Raw genomic sequence first — 15,581 nt, 5'->3', positions numbered from 1 at the left:
GTGAAGAACACCCACCGGGGACGTGGCGTGTGCTTCAGACAAAGGGACTCATGGGGAGTGCCAGTGACCTCAAGGGAGGGGTTCTGGGGGGAGGGCAGAGATGAAGACCCGGGAAGGGGAAGTAGGGGGTGGGACAGTGGCTGAGATGGCAGAGGGGCCCACACGAGGTCTTTCCAGGGGGCTTGCACTTGCCCCATCTCCTAACTTCCCTCCCCCACAGTCCCTCACCAGGGCCCCCTCCTCCCGCCTGCCCCTCCCCCACCCAGCCACAGGGCCCCTTCTGTTCTCTGTGGTTCAGTGGACGCAGTTCAGTCTGAGTCCATTTTCAGAGTGGAGCGAGAATTCCTTCTCCCCTGTCCCATCTTGGACTCGCCCTCCAAGGCCCTGCCTGTTTCCGATGTGTTGTCTCAGTCCCTTGCCATGCTACAGACACTGCGTCCTTTCTGGACACTCGGCGTGTCCCCACCCAGCCTTGGAAGAGCTGTCCCCAGCCTCCAGTGCAGCTGGCTGGGATCCCCTTCTTCAGGGCCTTGGGGTTTGCTGTTCCCCTGGCCAGCACAACCTCCTTCCAGGACTCAGGCTGGAACTGAAGTGTCCATCTGTCCGAGAGGTCCCCCAAACCCTCTCCCTGAGGCCTCTGTTCTTTTCCCTGAAGCCCGTGACCAGGAGGGTCAGCCAAACAGTGGGGAGCTGCCCCGAGCCCACCCCCCACCCCAACTCTCATCCTTGCTGTCCCCCCAGGCTCAAGACCATTAGTCTGGTAATCCGCAGCACACAGGGGGCTGAGGATGTGCTCAGAGTCCATGAGGAACAGCTCAAGGAAGCCCAGGCCGTGCCCGCCACACTCCCAGAGCTTGAGGCCACCAAGGCCGCACTCAAGGTACCGCTGCCAGGACTCTGCCTCTCGGGGACCTTGGGGGACCTTGGGGGACCTTGGGGGCCAGCAGCAGGGACTTGGGCTGAAGAAGCACCTGCCCCTCTGGCCCCCAACAGAAGCTGCGGGCCCAGGCGGAGGCACAGCAGCCCGTGTTTGACGCCCTACGGGATGAGCTGCGAGGGGCACAGGAAGTGGGTGAGCAGCTGCAGCAGCGGCACGGTGAGCGGGATGTGGAGGTGGAGCGCTGGCGTGAGCGGGTGACCCAGCTGCTGGAGCGCTGGCAGGCCGTGCTGGCCCAGACCGACGTGCGGCAGCGCGAGCTGGAACAGCTGGGCCGCCAGCTGCGTTACTACCGGGAGAGTGCGGACCCGCTGGGCGCCTGGCTGCAGGACGCCAAGCAGCGGCAGGAGAAGATCCAGGCTGTGCCCCTGGCCAACAGCCAGGCTGTGCGGGAGCAGCTGCGGCAGGAGAAGGTGGGCCTGGGCCTGGGCCAGGCTGGGGTGGCGCAGGGGTGGGGGTATGCCCTGTGGCCACTCACCAGCGTCCCCACAGGCGCTGCTGGAGGAGATCGAGCGTCACAGGGAGAAGGTGGAGGAGTGCCAGAGGTTCGCGAAGCAGTACATCAATGCCATCAAGGTGAGGCCTCTGCCCCCTGCCGCCCCACAGGCTGGGTGGCCCTAAGCCCAGGCCAGGCTAGCGAAAGCCTGTGGGTAGGTTCAGGGGCAGGGCGAGGGGTGGCTGACCGGTGTTTCCCTGCAGGACTATGAGCTCCAGCTGGTCACATATAAGGCACAGCTTGAGCCAGTCGCCTCCCCAGCCAAGAAGCCCAAGGTCCAGTCTGGGTCTGAGAGTGTCATCCAGGAGGTACGTCCTGGCTGGGGGTGGGGTGGGCTCATGGGCCCCATGGCTGTGGCAGGCCTGACTCTGGCTGTCCCCTCCCTCCCGCCCCCCAGTATGTGGATCTGCGCACACGCTACAGTGAGCTGACTACGCTGACCAGCCAGTACATCAAGTTCATCAGTGAGACTCTCCGACGCATGGAGGAGGAGGAGGTATGGCCCTGGGGGTGGAGAGGGCCATTCTGTGGCCCAGACACAGCCTTGGGGAATCCGTCGGAGTCCACTCAGCACAGCTCTCCCCACTGCCCTGCTGCCTGATGTTGCCAGCGCCCCTACCCTGCAACACTGCCTGCCCCACCTCAGCCTGGTGGAGCACTACTCTGTCTTGGTGGCTGGCGCCTCCTCTTTCTCTGTGCTGGCACCTGCCTCCTATTGGCCCTGTTGCCACTCCACATGGTCACTGCTCTGGAAGATCTGGGATGTTAGGTCGTGGGGGTGCCCATCTGTCCTATTCCTCCTGCCTCCTGGGTGGCCTCGCCGTCTGGCCCACCTGCAGCCCCCTCCGTGGTTGGAGCCGCAAGCTTTTGAGTCCCTCTTCTAGTGGGCTCGGGTGTGCACCGCTGTCCTGGGTCAGGGAGAAGGCCCCATGACGGGAGCCAGGCTGGCATGTGTCCATGGTGCCCGGGCAGGGCTGTGCGGTGGGAGTGGCTCATGGGCACTACGAGCCTCCTGCTTTGCATTCTCTCTCTCTCTCCCTCCTTCCCTCTGTCTCTTCCTGTCCGTCTCGTCGCCTGTCTATGGCAAGAGGGGAGCATGCCTGGGCCTGCTTCCCTGGGCTGGTGAGCACTATGGGGCCAGGCTGTGCTTGCTGCCCTGAGCACCCTGGCGGGTGCACGCTCTGTCCCTCGGCCGGGCTGTGACCTGTATCCTCCCTCAACCCCCACCGCGCTGTGGGAGTGGACTGTGCTGGTGCCGTGTCATGTACGTACCTGGTGGCAGCTGCGCACTCACCACACTGTCTCTGGTTCTCTCCCTCTCTCTGCCACGGCCATAGAGACTGGCTGAGCAGCAGCGGGCAGAGGAGCGGGAGCGCCTGGCCGAGGTGGAGGCTGCGCTGGAGAAGCAGCGGCAGCTGGCGGAGGCACATGCGCAGGCGAAGGCGCAGGCAGAGCGGGAGGCGCAGGAGCTGCAGCGCCGCATGCAGGAGGAGGTGGTGCGGCGGGAAGAGGCTGCGGTGGATGCGCAGCAGCAGAAGCGCAGCATCCAGGAGGAACTGGAGCACCTGCGGCAGAGCTCGGATGCCGAGATCCAGGCCAAGGCCCGGCAGGTGGAGGCAGCGGAACGCAGCCGGCTGCGCATCGAGGAGGAGATCCGCGTGGTGCGTCTGCAGCTGGAGAACACTGAGCGCCAGCGTGGAGGGGCTGAGGACGAGCTGCAGGCCCTGCGTGCGCGTGCTGAGGAGGCCGAGGCACAGAAGCGGCAGGCGCAGGAGGAGGCAGAGCGCTTGCGGCGGCAGGTGAAGGAGGAGACCCAGCGCAAGCGGCAGGCGGAGGCGGAGCTGGCCCTGCGTGTGAAGGCCGAGGCCGAGGCTGCCCGCGAGAAGCAGCGGGCCCTACAGGCCCTGGAGGAGCTGCGGCTGCAGGCCGAAGAGGCCGACCGGCGCCTCCGGCAGGCGGAGGCAGAGCGGGCCCGCCAGGTGCAGGTGGCCCTGGAGACGGCACAGCGCAGCGCCGCTGTAGAGCTGCAGAGCAAGCGTGCCTCCTTCGCGGAGAAGACAGCGCAGCTGGAGCGCACGCTGCAGGAAGAGCATGTGACTGTTACGCAGCTGCGGGAGGAGGCAGAGCGGCATGCACAGCAGCAGGCCCAGGCCGAGCGCGCCCGGGAAGAGGCAGAGCGGGAGCTGGAGCGCTGGCAGCTGAAGGCCAACGAGGCGCTGCGGCTGCGGCTGCAGGCGGAGGAGGTGGCGCAGCAGAAGAGCCTGGCGCAGGCGGAGGCGGAGAAGCAGAAGGAGGAGGCGGAGCGCGAAGCCCGGCGGCGCGGTAAGGCGGAGGAGCAGGCTGTGCGGCAGCGCGAGCTGGCCGAGCAGGAGCTGGAGAAGCAGCGGCAGCTGGCGGAGGGCACCGCGCAGCAGCGCCTGGCTGCCGAGCAGGAGCTGATCCGCCTGCGGGCTGAGACGGAGCAGGGGGAGCAGCAGCGGCAGCTGCTGGAGGAGGAGCTGGCGCGGCTGCAGCGAGAGGCGGCCGCAGCCACGCAGAAGCGCCAGGAACTGGAAGCTGAGTTGGCCAAGGTACGGGCTGAGATGGAGGTGCTGCTGGCCAGCAAGGCGCGGGCTGAGGAGGAGTCGCGCTCCACCAGCGAGAAGTCCAAGCAAAGGCTGGAAGCCGAGGCCGGTCGGTTCCGCGAGCTGGCTGAGGAGGCGGCCCGCCTGCGCGCCCTGGCGGAGGAGGCCAAGCGGCAGCGGCAGCTGGCGGAAGAGGACGCGGCGCGGCAGCGCGCAGAGGCGGAGCGCGTGCTCGCCGAGAAGCTGGCAGCTATCAGCGAGGCCACGCGGCTCAAGACAGAAGCGGAGATTGCGCTGAAGGAGAAGGAGGCAGAGAACGAGCGCCTGCGGCGGCTGGCGGAGGATGAAGCCTTCCAGCGGCGCCGGCTAGAGGAGCAGGCGGCGCAGCACAAGGCCGACATCGAGGAAAGGCTGGCGCAGCTGCGCAAGGCGTCGGAGAGCGAGCTGGAGCGGCAGCGGGCGTTAGTGGAGGACACGCTGCGGCAGCGGCGGCAAGTGGAGGAGGAGATCTTGGCCCTCAAGGCGAGCTTTGAGAAGGCAGCGGCGGGCAAGGCGGAGCTGGAGCTGGAGCTGGGCCGCATCCGCGGCGACGCGGAGAATACGCTGCGCAGCAAGGAGCAGGCGGAGGTGGAGGCGGCGCGGCAGCGGCAGCTGGCGGCGGAAGAGGAGCAGCGGCGCCGGGAGGCGGAGGAGCGCGTGCAGAAGAGCCTGGCGGCCGAAGAGGAGGCCGCGAGGCAGCGCAAGGCGGCGCTGGAGGAGGTGGAGCGGCTCAAGGCCAAGGTGGAGGAGGCGCGGCGCCTACGCGAGCGCGCAGAACAAGAGTCGGCGCGGCAGCTGCAACTGGCGCAGGACGCGGCGCAGAAGCGACTGCAGGCGGAGGAGAAGGCGCACGCCTTCGCGGTGCAGCAGAAGGAGCAGGAGTTGCAGCAGACGCTCCAGCAGGAGCAGAGCATGCTGGAGCGGCTGCGCGGAGAGGCAGAGGCGGCGCGGGGCGCAGCGGAGGAAGCTGAGGAGGCACGGGAGCGGGCCGAGCGGGAGGCTGCGCAATCCCGGCGCCAAGTGGAGGAGGCGGAGCGGCTGAAGCAGGCGGCGGAAGAGCAGGCGCAGGCCCGGGCGCAGGCACAGGCCGCCGCCGAGAAGCTGCGCAAGGAAGCCGAGCAGGAGGCGGCGCGGCGCACGCAGGCAGAGCAGGCGGCCTTGCGGCAGAAGCAGGCGGCTGACGCGGAGATGGAGAAGCACAAGAAGTTCGCGGAGCAGACACTGCGGCAGAAGGCACAGGTGGAGCAGGAGCTGACAACGCTTCGGCTGCAGCTGGAAGAGACGGACCACCAGAAGGGCATCTTGGACGAGGAGCTGCAGCGCCTGAAGGCAGAGGTGACAGAGGCCACCCGGCAGCGCAGCCAGGTGGAGGAGGAGCTGTTCTCCGTGCGCGTGCAAATGGAGGAACTGGGCAAGCTCAAGGCACGCATTGAGGCGGAGAACCGCGCGCTCATTCTGCGTGATAAGGACAACACGCAGCGCTTTCTGGAGGAGGAGGCCGAGAAGATGAAGCAGGTGGCAGAGGAGGCAGCACGGCTGAGTGTGGCGGCCCAGGAGGCCGCGCGCCTGCGGCAGCTAGCGGAGGAAGACCTGGCTCAGCAGCGGGCCCTGGCTGAAAAGATGCTGAAGGAAAAAATGCAGGCGGTGCAGGAGGCTACAAGGCTCAAGGCCGAGGCGCAGCTGCTGCAGCAGCAGAAAGAGCTTGCACAAGAGCAGGCTCGGCGGCTACAGGAGGACAAGGAGCAGATGGCGCAGCAACTGGTGCAGGAGACTCAGGGTTTCCAGCGCACCCTGGAGGCGGAGCGCCAGCGGCAGCTGGAGATGAGTGCAGAGGCTGAGCGCTTGAAGCTGCGCGTGGCTGAGATGAGCCGGGCCCAAGCCCGGGCGGAGGAGGATGCCCAGCGCTTCCGGAAGCAGGCTGAGGAGATAGGTGAGAAGCTGCACCGCACTGAGCTCGCCACACAAGAGAAGGTGACGCTAGTGCAGACGCTGGAGATCCAGCGGCAGCAGAGCGACCAAGATGCCGATCGCCTGCGGGAGGCCATCGCTGAGCTGGAGCGGGAGAAGGAGAAGCTCAGGGAGGAGGCCAGGTCACTGCAACTCAAGTCCGAGGAGGTACTGGCCTCGCCACTTGCACACAGGTGGGCGGGCAGGCCTGGGTGGGGTGTCCCCAGGGCCCCGATGTCCCTGACCATCCTCCCCCTTCACAGATGCAGACCGTGCAGCAGGAACAGCTGCTACAGGAGACGCAGGCCCTGCAGCAGAGCTTCCTCTCGGAGAAAGACAGCCTGCTGCAGCGGGAACGCTTCATCGAGCAGGAGAAGGCCAAGCTGGAGCGGCTCTTCCAGGATGAGGTGGCCAAGGCACAGGAGCTGCGTGAGGAGCAGCGGCGGCAGCAGCAGCAGATGGAGCAGGAAAAGCAACAGCTGCTGGCCAGCATGGAGGAGGCCCGGCGGCAGCAGCGTGAGGCTGAAGAGGGCGTGCGGCGCAAGCAGGAGGAACTGCAGCGCCTGGAGCAGCAGCGGCAGCAGCAGGAGAAGCTGCTGGCCGAGGAGAACCAGAAGCTGCGCGAGCGGCTGCAGCGGCTGGAAGAGGAGCACCGGGCTGCTCTGGCACACTCGCAGGCTGTGGCCTCCAAAATCCTGCCCAACGGCCGGGATGCACCTGACGGCCCAGCCACAGACGCGGAGCCCGAGCACGCCTTCGAAGGTCTGCGGCGGAAGGTGCCAGCCCAGCGGCTGCAGGAGGTAGGCGTCCTGAGCATAGAGGAGGTACAGCGCCTGGCGCAGGGCCGCACCACCGTGGCCCAGCTCTCGCAGCGGGAGGACGTGCGCCGCTACCTGCAGGGCCGCAGCAGCATTGCGGGGCTGCTACTGGAGCCAACCGGTGAGAAGCTGAGTGTGTATGCCGCGCTGCAGAGGCAGCTGCTGAGCCCGGGCACAGCCCTCATCCTGCTTGAGGCCCAGGCGGCCTCAGGCTTCCTCCTGGATCCCGTGCGGAACCGGCGGCTGACCGTCAATGAGGCTGTGAAGGAGGGCCTGGTGGGCCCCGAGCTGCATCATAAGCTGCTGTCGGCCGAGCGCGCCGTCACCGGCTACAAGGATCCCTACACCGGGGAGCAGATCTCCCTGTTCCAGGCCATGAAGAAGGACCTGATCGTCAGGGATCACGGCATCCGCCTGCTGGAGGCCCAGATCGCCACGGGCGGCGTCATCGACCCGGTGCACAGCCACCGCGTGCCCGTGCACGTGGCCTACCAGCACGGCTATTTTGATGAGGAAATGAACCGTGTCCTGGCAGACCCGAGCGATGACACCAAGGGCTTCTTCGACCCCAACACACACGAGAATCTCACCTACCTACAGCTGATGGAGCGTTGTGTGGAGGACCCCGAGACTGGCCTGCGCCTCCTGCCACTCACAGACAAGGCCGCTAAGGGTGGTGAGCTAGTCTACACCGACTCGGAGGCCCGGGACGTGTTTGAGAAGGCTACCGTGTCCGCGCCATTTGGCAAGTTCCAGGGCAGGACAGTGACCATCTGGGAGCTCATCAACTCCGAGTACTTCACGGCGGAGCAGCGGCGGGACCTGCTGCGTCAGTTCCGCACAGGCAAGGTGACTGTGGAAAAGATCATCAAAATCGTCATCACTGTGGTTGAGGAGCATGAGCAGAAGGGCCAGCTCTGCTTTGAGGGTCTGCGTGCCCTGGTGCCCGCCGCCGACCTGCTAGACAGCCAGGTCATCAACCGTGATCTCTATCGCCAGCTGCAGAGGGGCGAACGCTCGGTGCAAGAGGTAGCCGAGGTGGACGCCGTGCGACAGGCTCTGCGGGGCACCAACGTCATCGCAGGTGTGTGGCTGGAGGAGGCGGGGCAGAAGCTGAGCATCTACGAAGCCCTGAAGAAAGAGTTATTGCAGCCAGAGGTGGCTGTAGCCCTGCTGGAGGCCCAGGCTGGCACCGGGCACATCATTGACCCCGCCACAAGCGCCCGGCTCACCGTGGACGAGGCCGTGCGCGCTGGCCTGGTGGGGCCTGAGCTGCATGAGAAGCTGTTGTCAGCTGAGAAGGCTGTGACGGGCTACAAGGACCCGTACTCGGGGCAGAGCGTCTCCCTGTTCCAGGCCCTGAAGAAGGGCCTCATCCCCAAGGAGCAGGGTCTGCGCCTGCTGGATGCCCAACTGTCCACAGGCGGCATTGTGGACCCCAGCAGGAGCCACCGTGTGCCCCTGGATGTTGCTTGTGCCCGGGGTTACCTGGACAAGGAGACCAGCAAAGCTTTGTTGGCACCCAGGGACGACGCCAAGACCTACCACGACCCCAGTACACGGGAGCCTGTCACCTACGGCCAGCTCCAGCAGCAGTGCCGGCCCGACCAGCTGACGGGTCTGAGCCTGCTTCCGCTCTCAGAGAAGGCCGCCCGGGCCCGGCAGGAGGAGATCTACTCTGAGCTCCAGGCCCGTGAGACCTTCCAGAAGACCACGGTCGAGGTGCCTGTGGGCAGCTTCCAGGGCAGGACAGTGACCATCTGGGAGCTGATCAGCTCTGAGTACTTCACAGAGGAGCAGAGGCTGGAGCTGCTGCGTCAGTTCCGTACAGGCAAGGTCACTGTGGAGAAGATTATTAAGATTGTCATCACCATCGTGGAAGAGGTGGAGACTGTGCGGCGTGAGAAACTCTCCTTCAGTGGCCTCCGTGCCCCGGTGCCGGCCAGTGAGCTCTTGGCTGCCGGGGTCCTCAGCAGCGCTCAGTTTGAGCAGCTCAAGGACGGCAAGACATCGGTCAAGGATCTGTCGGAGGTGGACTCTGTGCGGACGCTCCTCCAGGGCACTGGTTGCCTCGCTGGCATCTACTTGGAGGACTCCAAAGAGAAGGTGACCATCTATGAGGCCATGCGGCGTGGCCTGCTCAGGCCCAGCACGGCCACGCTCCTGCTCGAGGCCCAGGCAGCCACCGGCTTCCTGGTGGACCCCGTGCGGAACCAGCGCCTGTATGTCCACGAGGCCGTGAAAGCGGGCATCGTGGGCCCCGAGCTGCACGAGAAGCTGCTATCGGCCGAGAAGGCCGTCACTGGCTATAAGGACCCATACTCGGGTAACACCATCTCCCTGTTCCAGGCCATGAAGAAGGGCCTTGTCCTCAGGGACCACGGCATCCGCCTGCTGGAGGCCCAGATCGCCACGGGCGGCGTCATCGACCCGGTGCACAGCCACCGCGTGCCCGTGCACGTGGCCTACCAGCGCGGCTATTTCGATGAGGAAATGAACCGCGTGCTGGCGGACCCGAGCGACGACACCAAGGGCTTCTTCGACCCCAACACGCACGAGAACCTCACCTACCGGCAGCTATTGGAGCGCTGTGTGGAGGACCCCGAGACCGGCCTGCGCCTCCTGCCGCTGAAGGGGGCGGAGAAGGTGGAGGTGGTAGAGAGCACGCAGGTGTATACGGAGGAGGAGACCCGGAGGGCATTTGAGGAGACACAGATTGACATCCCGGGCGGCGGCAGCCATGGCGGCTCCACCATGTCGCTGTGGGAGGTGATGCAGTCGGACTTGATCCCCAAGGAGCAGCAGGCACGCCTGATGGCCGACTTCCAGGCCGGCCGGGTGACCAAGGAGCGCATGATCATCATCATCATTGAAATCATCGAGAAGACCGAGATCATCCGCCAGCAGAACCTGGCTTCCTATGACTACGTCCGCCGCCGCCTCACCGCCGAGGACCTGTACGAGGCCCGGGTCATCTCCCGCGAGGCCTATAACCTACTCCGGGAGGGCACCAAGAGCCTCCGTGAGGTACTCGAGGCGGAGTCCGCCTGGCGGTACCTGTACGGCTCGGGCTGTGTGGCCGGCGTCTACCTGCCTGGCTCCAGGCAGACACTGACCATCTACCAGGCCCTCAAGAGGGGGCTGCTGAGCGCTGAGGTGGCCCGCTTACTGCTGGAGGCCCAGGCAGCCACGGGTTTCCTTCTGGACCCAGTGAAGGGCGAGCGGCTCACCGTGGATGAGGCCGTGCGCAAGGGCGTGGTTGGCCCCGAGCTACATGACCGGCTGCTGTCAGCCGAGCGGGCCGTGACCGGCTACCGCGACCCCTACACGGAGCAGACCATCTCACTATTCCAGGCCATGAAGAAGGACCTGATCCCTGCCGAGGAGGCCCTACGGCTGCTGGATGCCCAGCTGGCCACAGGTGGCGTCGTAGACCCACACCTGGGCTTCCACCTTCCCCTGGAGGTAGCCTACCAGCGCGGCTACCTCAGTGTGGACACACATGACCAGCTGTCAGAGCCCAGCGAGGTGCGCGCCTACGTGGACCCGTCCACGGACGAGCGCTTGAGCTACACGCAGCTGCTCCGGCGGTGCCGCCAGGACGAGAAGAGTGGCCAGCTGCTGCTGCCGCTCTCAGACGCCCGCAAGCTGACCTTCCGTGGCCTGCGCAAGCAGATCACAGTGGAAGAGCTGGTGCGTTCGCAGGTCATGGATGAGGCCACGGCACGGCAGCTGCAGGAGGGCCTGGCCTCTGTCGAGGAGGTCACCAAGAACCTGCAGAAGTTCTTGGAGGGCACCAGCTGCATCGCCGGGGTGTTTGTCGATGCCACCAAGGAGCGGCTGTCGGTGTACCAGGCCATGAAGAAGGGCATCATCCGGCCCGGCACGGCCTTCGAGCTCCTGGAGGCCCAGGCGGCCACTGGCTACATCATCGACCCCATCAAGGGGCTCAAGCTGACCGTGGAGGAAGCTGTGCGCATGGGCATCGTGGGCCCAGAGTTCAAGGACAAGCTGCTGTCGGCCGAGCGCGCCGTCACCGGCTATAAGGACCCTTACTCTGGGAAGCTCATCTCTCTGTTCCAGGCCATGAAGAAGGGCCTGATCCTCAAGGACCACGGCATTCGCCTGCTGGAGGCCCAGATCGCCACGGGCGGCATCATTGACCCCGAGGAGAGCCACCGGCTGCCCGTGGAGGTGGCCTACAAGCGCGGCCTCTTTGACGAGGAGATGAACGAGATCCTGACCGACCCCTCAGATGACACCAAGGGCTTTTTCGACCCCAACACGGAGGAGAACCTCACCTACCTGCAGCTGATGGAGCGCTGCATCACCGACCCCCAGACGGCCCTCTGCCTCCTGCCACTGAAGGAGAAGAAGCGGGAGCGGAAGACGTCCTCCAAGTCCTCCGTGCGCAAGCGCCGCGTGGTGATCGTGGACCCTGAGACGGGCAAGGAGATGTCGGTGTACGAGGCCTACCGCAAGGGCCTTATCGACCACCAGACGTACCTGGAGCTGTCGGAGCAGGAGTGTGAGTGGGAGGAGATCACCATCTCCTCCTCGGATGGTGTGGTCAAGTCCATGATCATCGACCGCCGCTCCGGCCGCCAGTACGACATCGATGAGGCCATCACCAAGAACCTCATTGACCGCTCGGCGCTGGACCAGTACCGCGCCGGCACGCTCTCCATCACTGAGTTCGCCGACATGCTCTCGGGCAATGCCAGCGGCTTCCGCTCCCGCTCATCCTCCGTGGGGTCCTCCTCCTCCTATCCCATCAGCCCAGCCGTCTCCAGAACCCAGCTGGCCTCCTGGTCTGACCCCACTGAGGAGACGGGCCCCGTGGCTGGCATCCTGGACACAGAGACGCTGGAGAAGGTGTCGATCACAGAGGCCATGCACCGGAACCTGGTGGACAACATCACGGGGCAGCGGCTGCTGGAGGCGCAGGCCTGTACGGGGGGCATCATCGACCCCAACACCGGCGAGCGCTTCCCCGTCACCGACGCCGTCAACAAGGGCTTGGTGGACAAGATCATGGTGGACCGTATCAACCTGGCCCAGAAGGCCTTCTGCGGCTTCGAGGACCCACGCACCAAGACCAAGATGTCGGCCGCCCAGGCCCTGAAGAAGGGCTGGCTCTACTACGAGGCAGGCCAGCGCTTCCTGGAGGTGCAGTACCTGACGGGCGGCCTGATCGAGCCCGACACGCCCGGCCGCGTTCCCCTGGACGAGGCCCTGCAGCGCGGCACGGTGGACGCCCGCACCGCCCAGAAGCTGCGTGACGTGGGCGCATACTCCAAGTACCTCACCTGCCCCAAGACCAAGCTCAAGATCTCCTACAAGGACGCGCTGGACCGCAGCATGGTGGAGGACGGCACGGGGCTGCGGCTGCTGGAGGCTGCCGCCCAGTCCAGCAAAGGCTACTACAGCCCCTACAGCGTCAGCGGCTCCGGCTCCACGACCGGCTCCCGCACCGGCTCGCGCACTGGCTCCCGAGCCGGTTCCCGCCGGGGCAGCTTCGACGCCACTGGCTCTGGCTTCTCCATGACCTTCTCTTCCTCCTCTTACTCCTCCTCGGGCTACGGCCGCCGCTATGCCTCAGGGCCCACGTCTTCCGTGGGGGGCCCCGAGTCTGCTGCAGCCTGAAGACTGCCTGCCCCCCCCCCCACCTGCCCTCCTGCTCTGCATGTGGCCAGGCTCCCCGCCCAGGCGCTGGCTTTCTTTGCTGTTTAAAGGTGTCTTCCTTCTAAGCGGTGCCTAAAGTTTAACCAAAAAGACCAGACTAATATATTAATATATACATGCTGTCCAGACAGCCTATGTCTTGGGGACAGGGCTGATCCAGCCCCACTGACCATCTCTCCCCCAGGCCCCTCCTCTTCTCTACCTGCCACTCACCACAGCCAGGTGCCTTGGAGGGTCCAGAGCCAGGCCCCCAACTTAGCCCTCCCTTCTTCCCAGGGAGGGATCTACTTGGTGGAGGTCCCCTGCCTTTCAGGCCGGCCACACCCAACGACCAACCAATCCTAGCTGCTTTGGGCGGCCTGTCACTAGCAGGGCTCTCAGGGCCTCCATTTTTCATCTGTTTCCAGAACTGACCTGCTGGCTCAGTGGGCCTTGCCAGGGACGGAGGGGACCTGGGCCAGCCATCTCTTCCAGCCTGCCCAGAGAAGCCCCTCCCCCGTGGGAAGGTGAGGGTCCAGTCCGCAGAACCAGCCTGGGCCCAGGTCCTGCACAGCCCCTAACCCCCAACACTCTCCTGAGACCCCAGGCCTCTGGCTTCAGCCTTTTAGCCTCAGCTCCCTAGTAAGTGCCTTCTGTGTCCCCCTCGCACCCCAGGCCCCAAGGACCCAGGCCTGGGGTGGGAGATACACCCTCCTGGTGAATCTCGGGTGTGCTGGTCCTTTTCCCCCATGGACTCCGTGGCCCCTTGAGCCTGGGGTGCTGCCTGCCTGTCTCTCCAGGGAGCTCAGCTGTTCATTGGCCCCGGGGACACTGGCTGGATGGTCTGTGCCAACCTAGGCAGCCCAGCCCGGTCCCACCCTCTCTTGCCCCACCGAGCCCACAGCCTTGGTGACTTTCACCCCTGCCTCCATCCTCTGACTGTGCTTTGCATGTTCCACTAACCCGGGCAGGTGGTGGGTAGAGGCGCCAGGCTTCTGGCTGCCTCCGTGAGGGCAGAACACTAACCTGACCATGGGCGGGCCTGTGGCGCCCGCCCCAATAAAAGCAATTCCACCCTCCTGTGGGTCCCGCGTCACTCTTTTGTCCTGGGGTCAAGTGTGTGTTGAGGTATGGTGGATGCTACAGCCCCAGGCTCGGAGTTTGGCTGCTGTGTCCTGGCCCAGGGCAGAGGAGCTGGGCCTCAGCAAAGACACTGGCCTGAGGCCACACGTCTCAGGCCAGAGAAACCCAGATGAACAGGCCTGAGCAGAGGCCAGGCGGAGGCCGGGCCAGCTGCTGGCCATTCCCGGCCCTGCTATCAGTCCAGGTGATGATCTATCACTGCACAGCCCCTTTGGCTGGGTTTGTGATTGGCACTTACTTCTGAGGTGGGGTGTCACATGCCCCATATCAGTCTGCCATCAGCTGTGCCCTCCACCCCAGTGTGGAGGGAAGCTGGTTCCCATCAGCCAAGGGTGTCCCTTCAGAGGAGGGTGCTGGGAGCCGGAGCAGAGCCTCAGCCCCCCCGCTGGCATCACCCTGGCCCCTTCGGTCCACTTGCTCCTCACATTTGTATTACAGCCTCTCTAGGTTTCTTCCTGGGAAAACTTAGAAGGAGGGCGAGTGGACACCTACAGCCCCCTGCGCCCCTGGTCCTGAGGCCACAAGTGATGCTCGTCTCCTGCTTTGCCCGGGGCAGGTGGCGACCAGACCCTCATCTTTGGGGTCTGTGTTGTGGTGACCATGCCCCTGCTGGGCTCTGCTCTCCTTGACCACTAGTCCGGAAATACTGAGGTGCCCCGGACGGCGGCCTGCCTCCACGTGACGGTCAGGACCATCCCTGCCAGGATGGTGACTGCCTGGCCTGCTGGCCCACTAGAATAAGGAACTGCCATGGTGGCAGCCGTAGCTGGAAGTTGAGTGTGACACTTTCTCACGGTGTCTCAGGTGGCGGTGTTTTCCTTCTGGAGACCAGGACTATTATGTTCTCACGGCCTTTTAGAGGAGGTCTCAGAGTCACTGCTATCTGTGCTTGTGCTCTTCTCGGGGGGCCTGAGAAAGCTTCCACTTCATGGGCTCTGGCTCTGAGACCTGGCTGAGACGGGGAAGCAGACCCATGATTGGATTTTCATTGATAACATTCGTGTAGAATTTTCTTTTTGGTCTATATGTAAAAAGCTAATGGCTTTCAAAGCATGGCCCCTGGACCACCGGCACCAGGACCACCTGGGAGCTCGTGAGATGCACAGTCTCGACCCCACCCCAGGCCCTTTGAATTAGAAATTCTGGGGCTGGACCCAGCTACTCATGTTTTAAGCCCTGCAGGTGATTGGCAGGACCTAGAGAACTACTTGTCAGCTGCCCCTCACTGGCTGCCCATCTCATGTCTCAGGGCTACATGCTCTGTAAGCTGCCCTCGTATATCCCCATGGACCAGGCTCTCCAGCTGCCATTTCACCATTCCCGCCTCTGTTCAGCTGGAGCTGCTGTAACAAGTACTGCAGACTGGGGACTGAAAAAAAACAGACATTTATTTTTTCACAGTTCTGGAAGCTAGAAATCCTTAGTTCAAACTGTGGGCAGGGCTGGTTCCTCCGGAGGCCTCTCTCCGAGGCGTGTAAACGGCTGTCCTCTCCCTGTGTCCTCACGTGGTCATCCCTCTGTGTCCTGAGCTCTCCTTCTGATAAGGACACCGGTGCTACTGGATCAGGGCCCCACCCTAATGACCAGTTTACCTTAATATCACCTGTGTAAAGACCCCGTCTCCAAACACAGTCACCTTCTCAGGTCCTGGGCATCAGAACTTCAACATATGGATTTGGGGGACACAGTTCAGTTCGTCGTACCACCATGGTGATTATGCCCCTCAGCCCACCCACAATGCTGCACGTCTCACCGCACCTCAGCGATGGCCTTGCCAGCCAGTGGACATGCTAAGTCCAAACCCTCTCTGTGGAGGATGCTTCCTGCGATCACACCTGGCATCCGTCTCAGGTCAGTTCCCCAGAGGCAGCACCTGATGTAGCGCTTCAAGTGCACCTGGTTTGCGCAGGGGTGCCACCAGGAGAGGGCGTGAGGAAGCAGGTGGAGGAGGGAGAGCCGCTGGGCAGAACGGG

At 64.5% G+C, this 15,581-nt stretch overlaps 1 protein-coding gene across 25 annotated transcripts in view; it reads left to right on the top strand.

Moving 5' to 3' along the window:
• The window catches only part of PLEC (plectin), a 52,059-nt gene extending 38,948 nt beyond the window's left edge, over positions 1–13,111 (top strand). For all 25 annotated transcript variants that reach the window (XM_033126180.1, XM_033126179.1, XM_033126177.1 and 22 more), the window contains 7 exons: positions 742–880; positions 994–1,350; positions 1,430–1,513; positions 1,637–1,741; positions 1,831–1,929; positions 2,771–6,151; positions 6,247–13,111. In XM_033126180.1, the coding sequence (XP_032982071.1) occupies positions 742–880; positions 994–1,350; positions 1,430–1,513; positions 1,637–1,741; positions 1,831–1,929; positions 2,771–6,151; positions 6,247–12,447 (10,366 nt within the window). In that variant the 3' untranslated portion in view covers positions 12,448–13,111. The remainder of the gene's footprint in view (positions 1–741; positions 881–993; positions 1,351–1,429; positions 1,514–1,636; positions 1,742–1,830; positions 1,930–2,770; positions 6,152–6,246) is intronic.
• Positions 13,112–15,581: the final 2,470 nt, after the last annotated feature.

Source organism: Rhinolophus ferrumequinum, chromosome 14 (assembly GCF_004115265.2).
Source record: "Rhinolophus ferrumequinum isolate MPI-CBG mRhiFer1 chromosome 14, mRhiFer1_v1.p, whole genome shotgun sequence".
Taxonomy (NCBI): Eukaryota; Metazoa; Chordata; class Mammalia; order Chiroptera; family Rhinolophidae; genus Rhinolophus; species Rhinolophus ferrumequinum.
The sequence above is the reverse complement of the archived record's forward strand: the minus strand, read 5'-3'. Positions and strand labels throughout refer to the sequence as shown.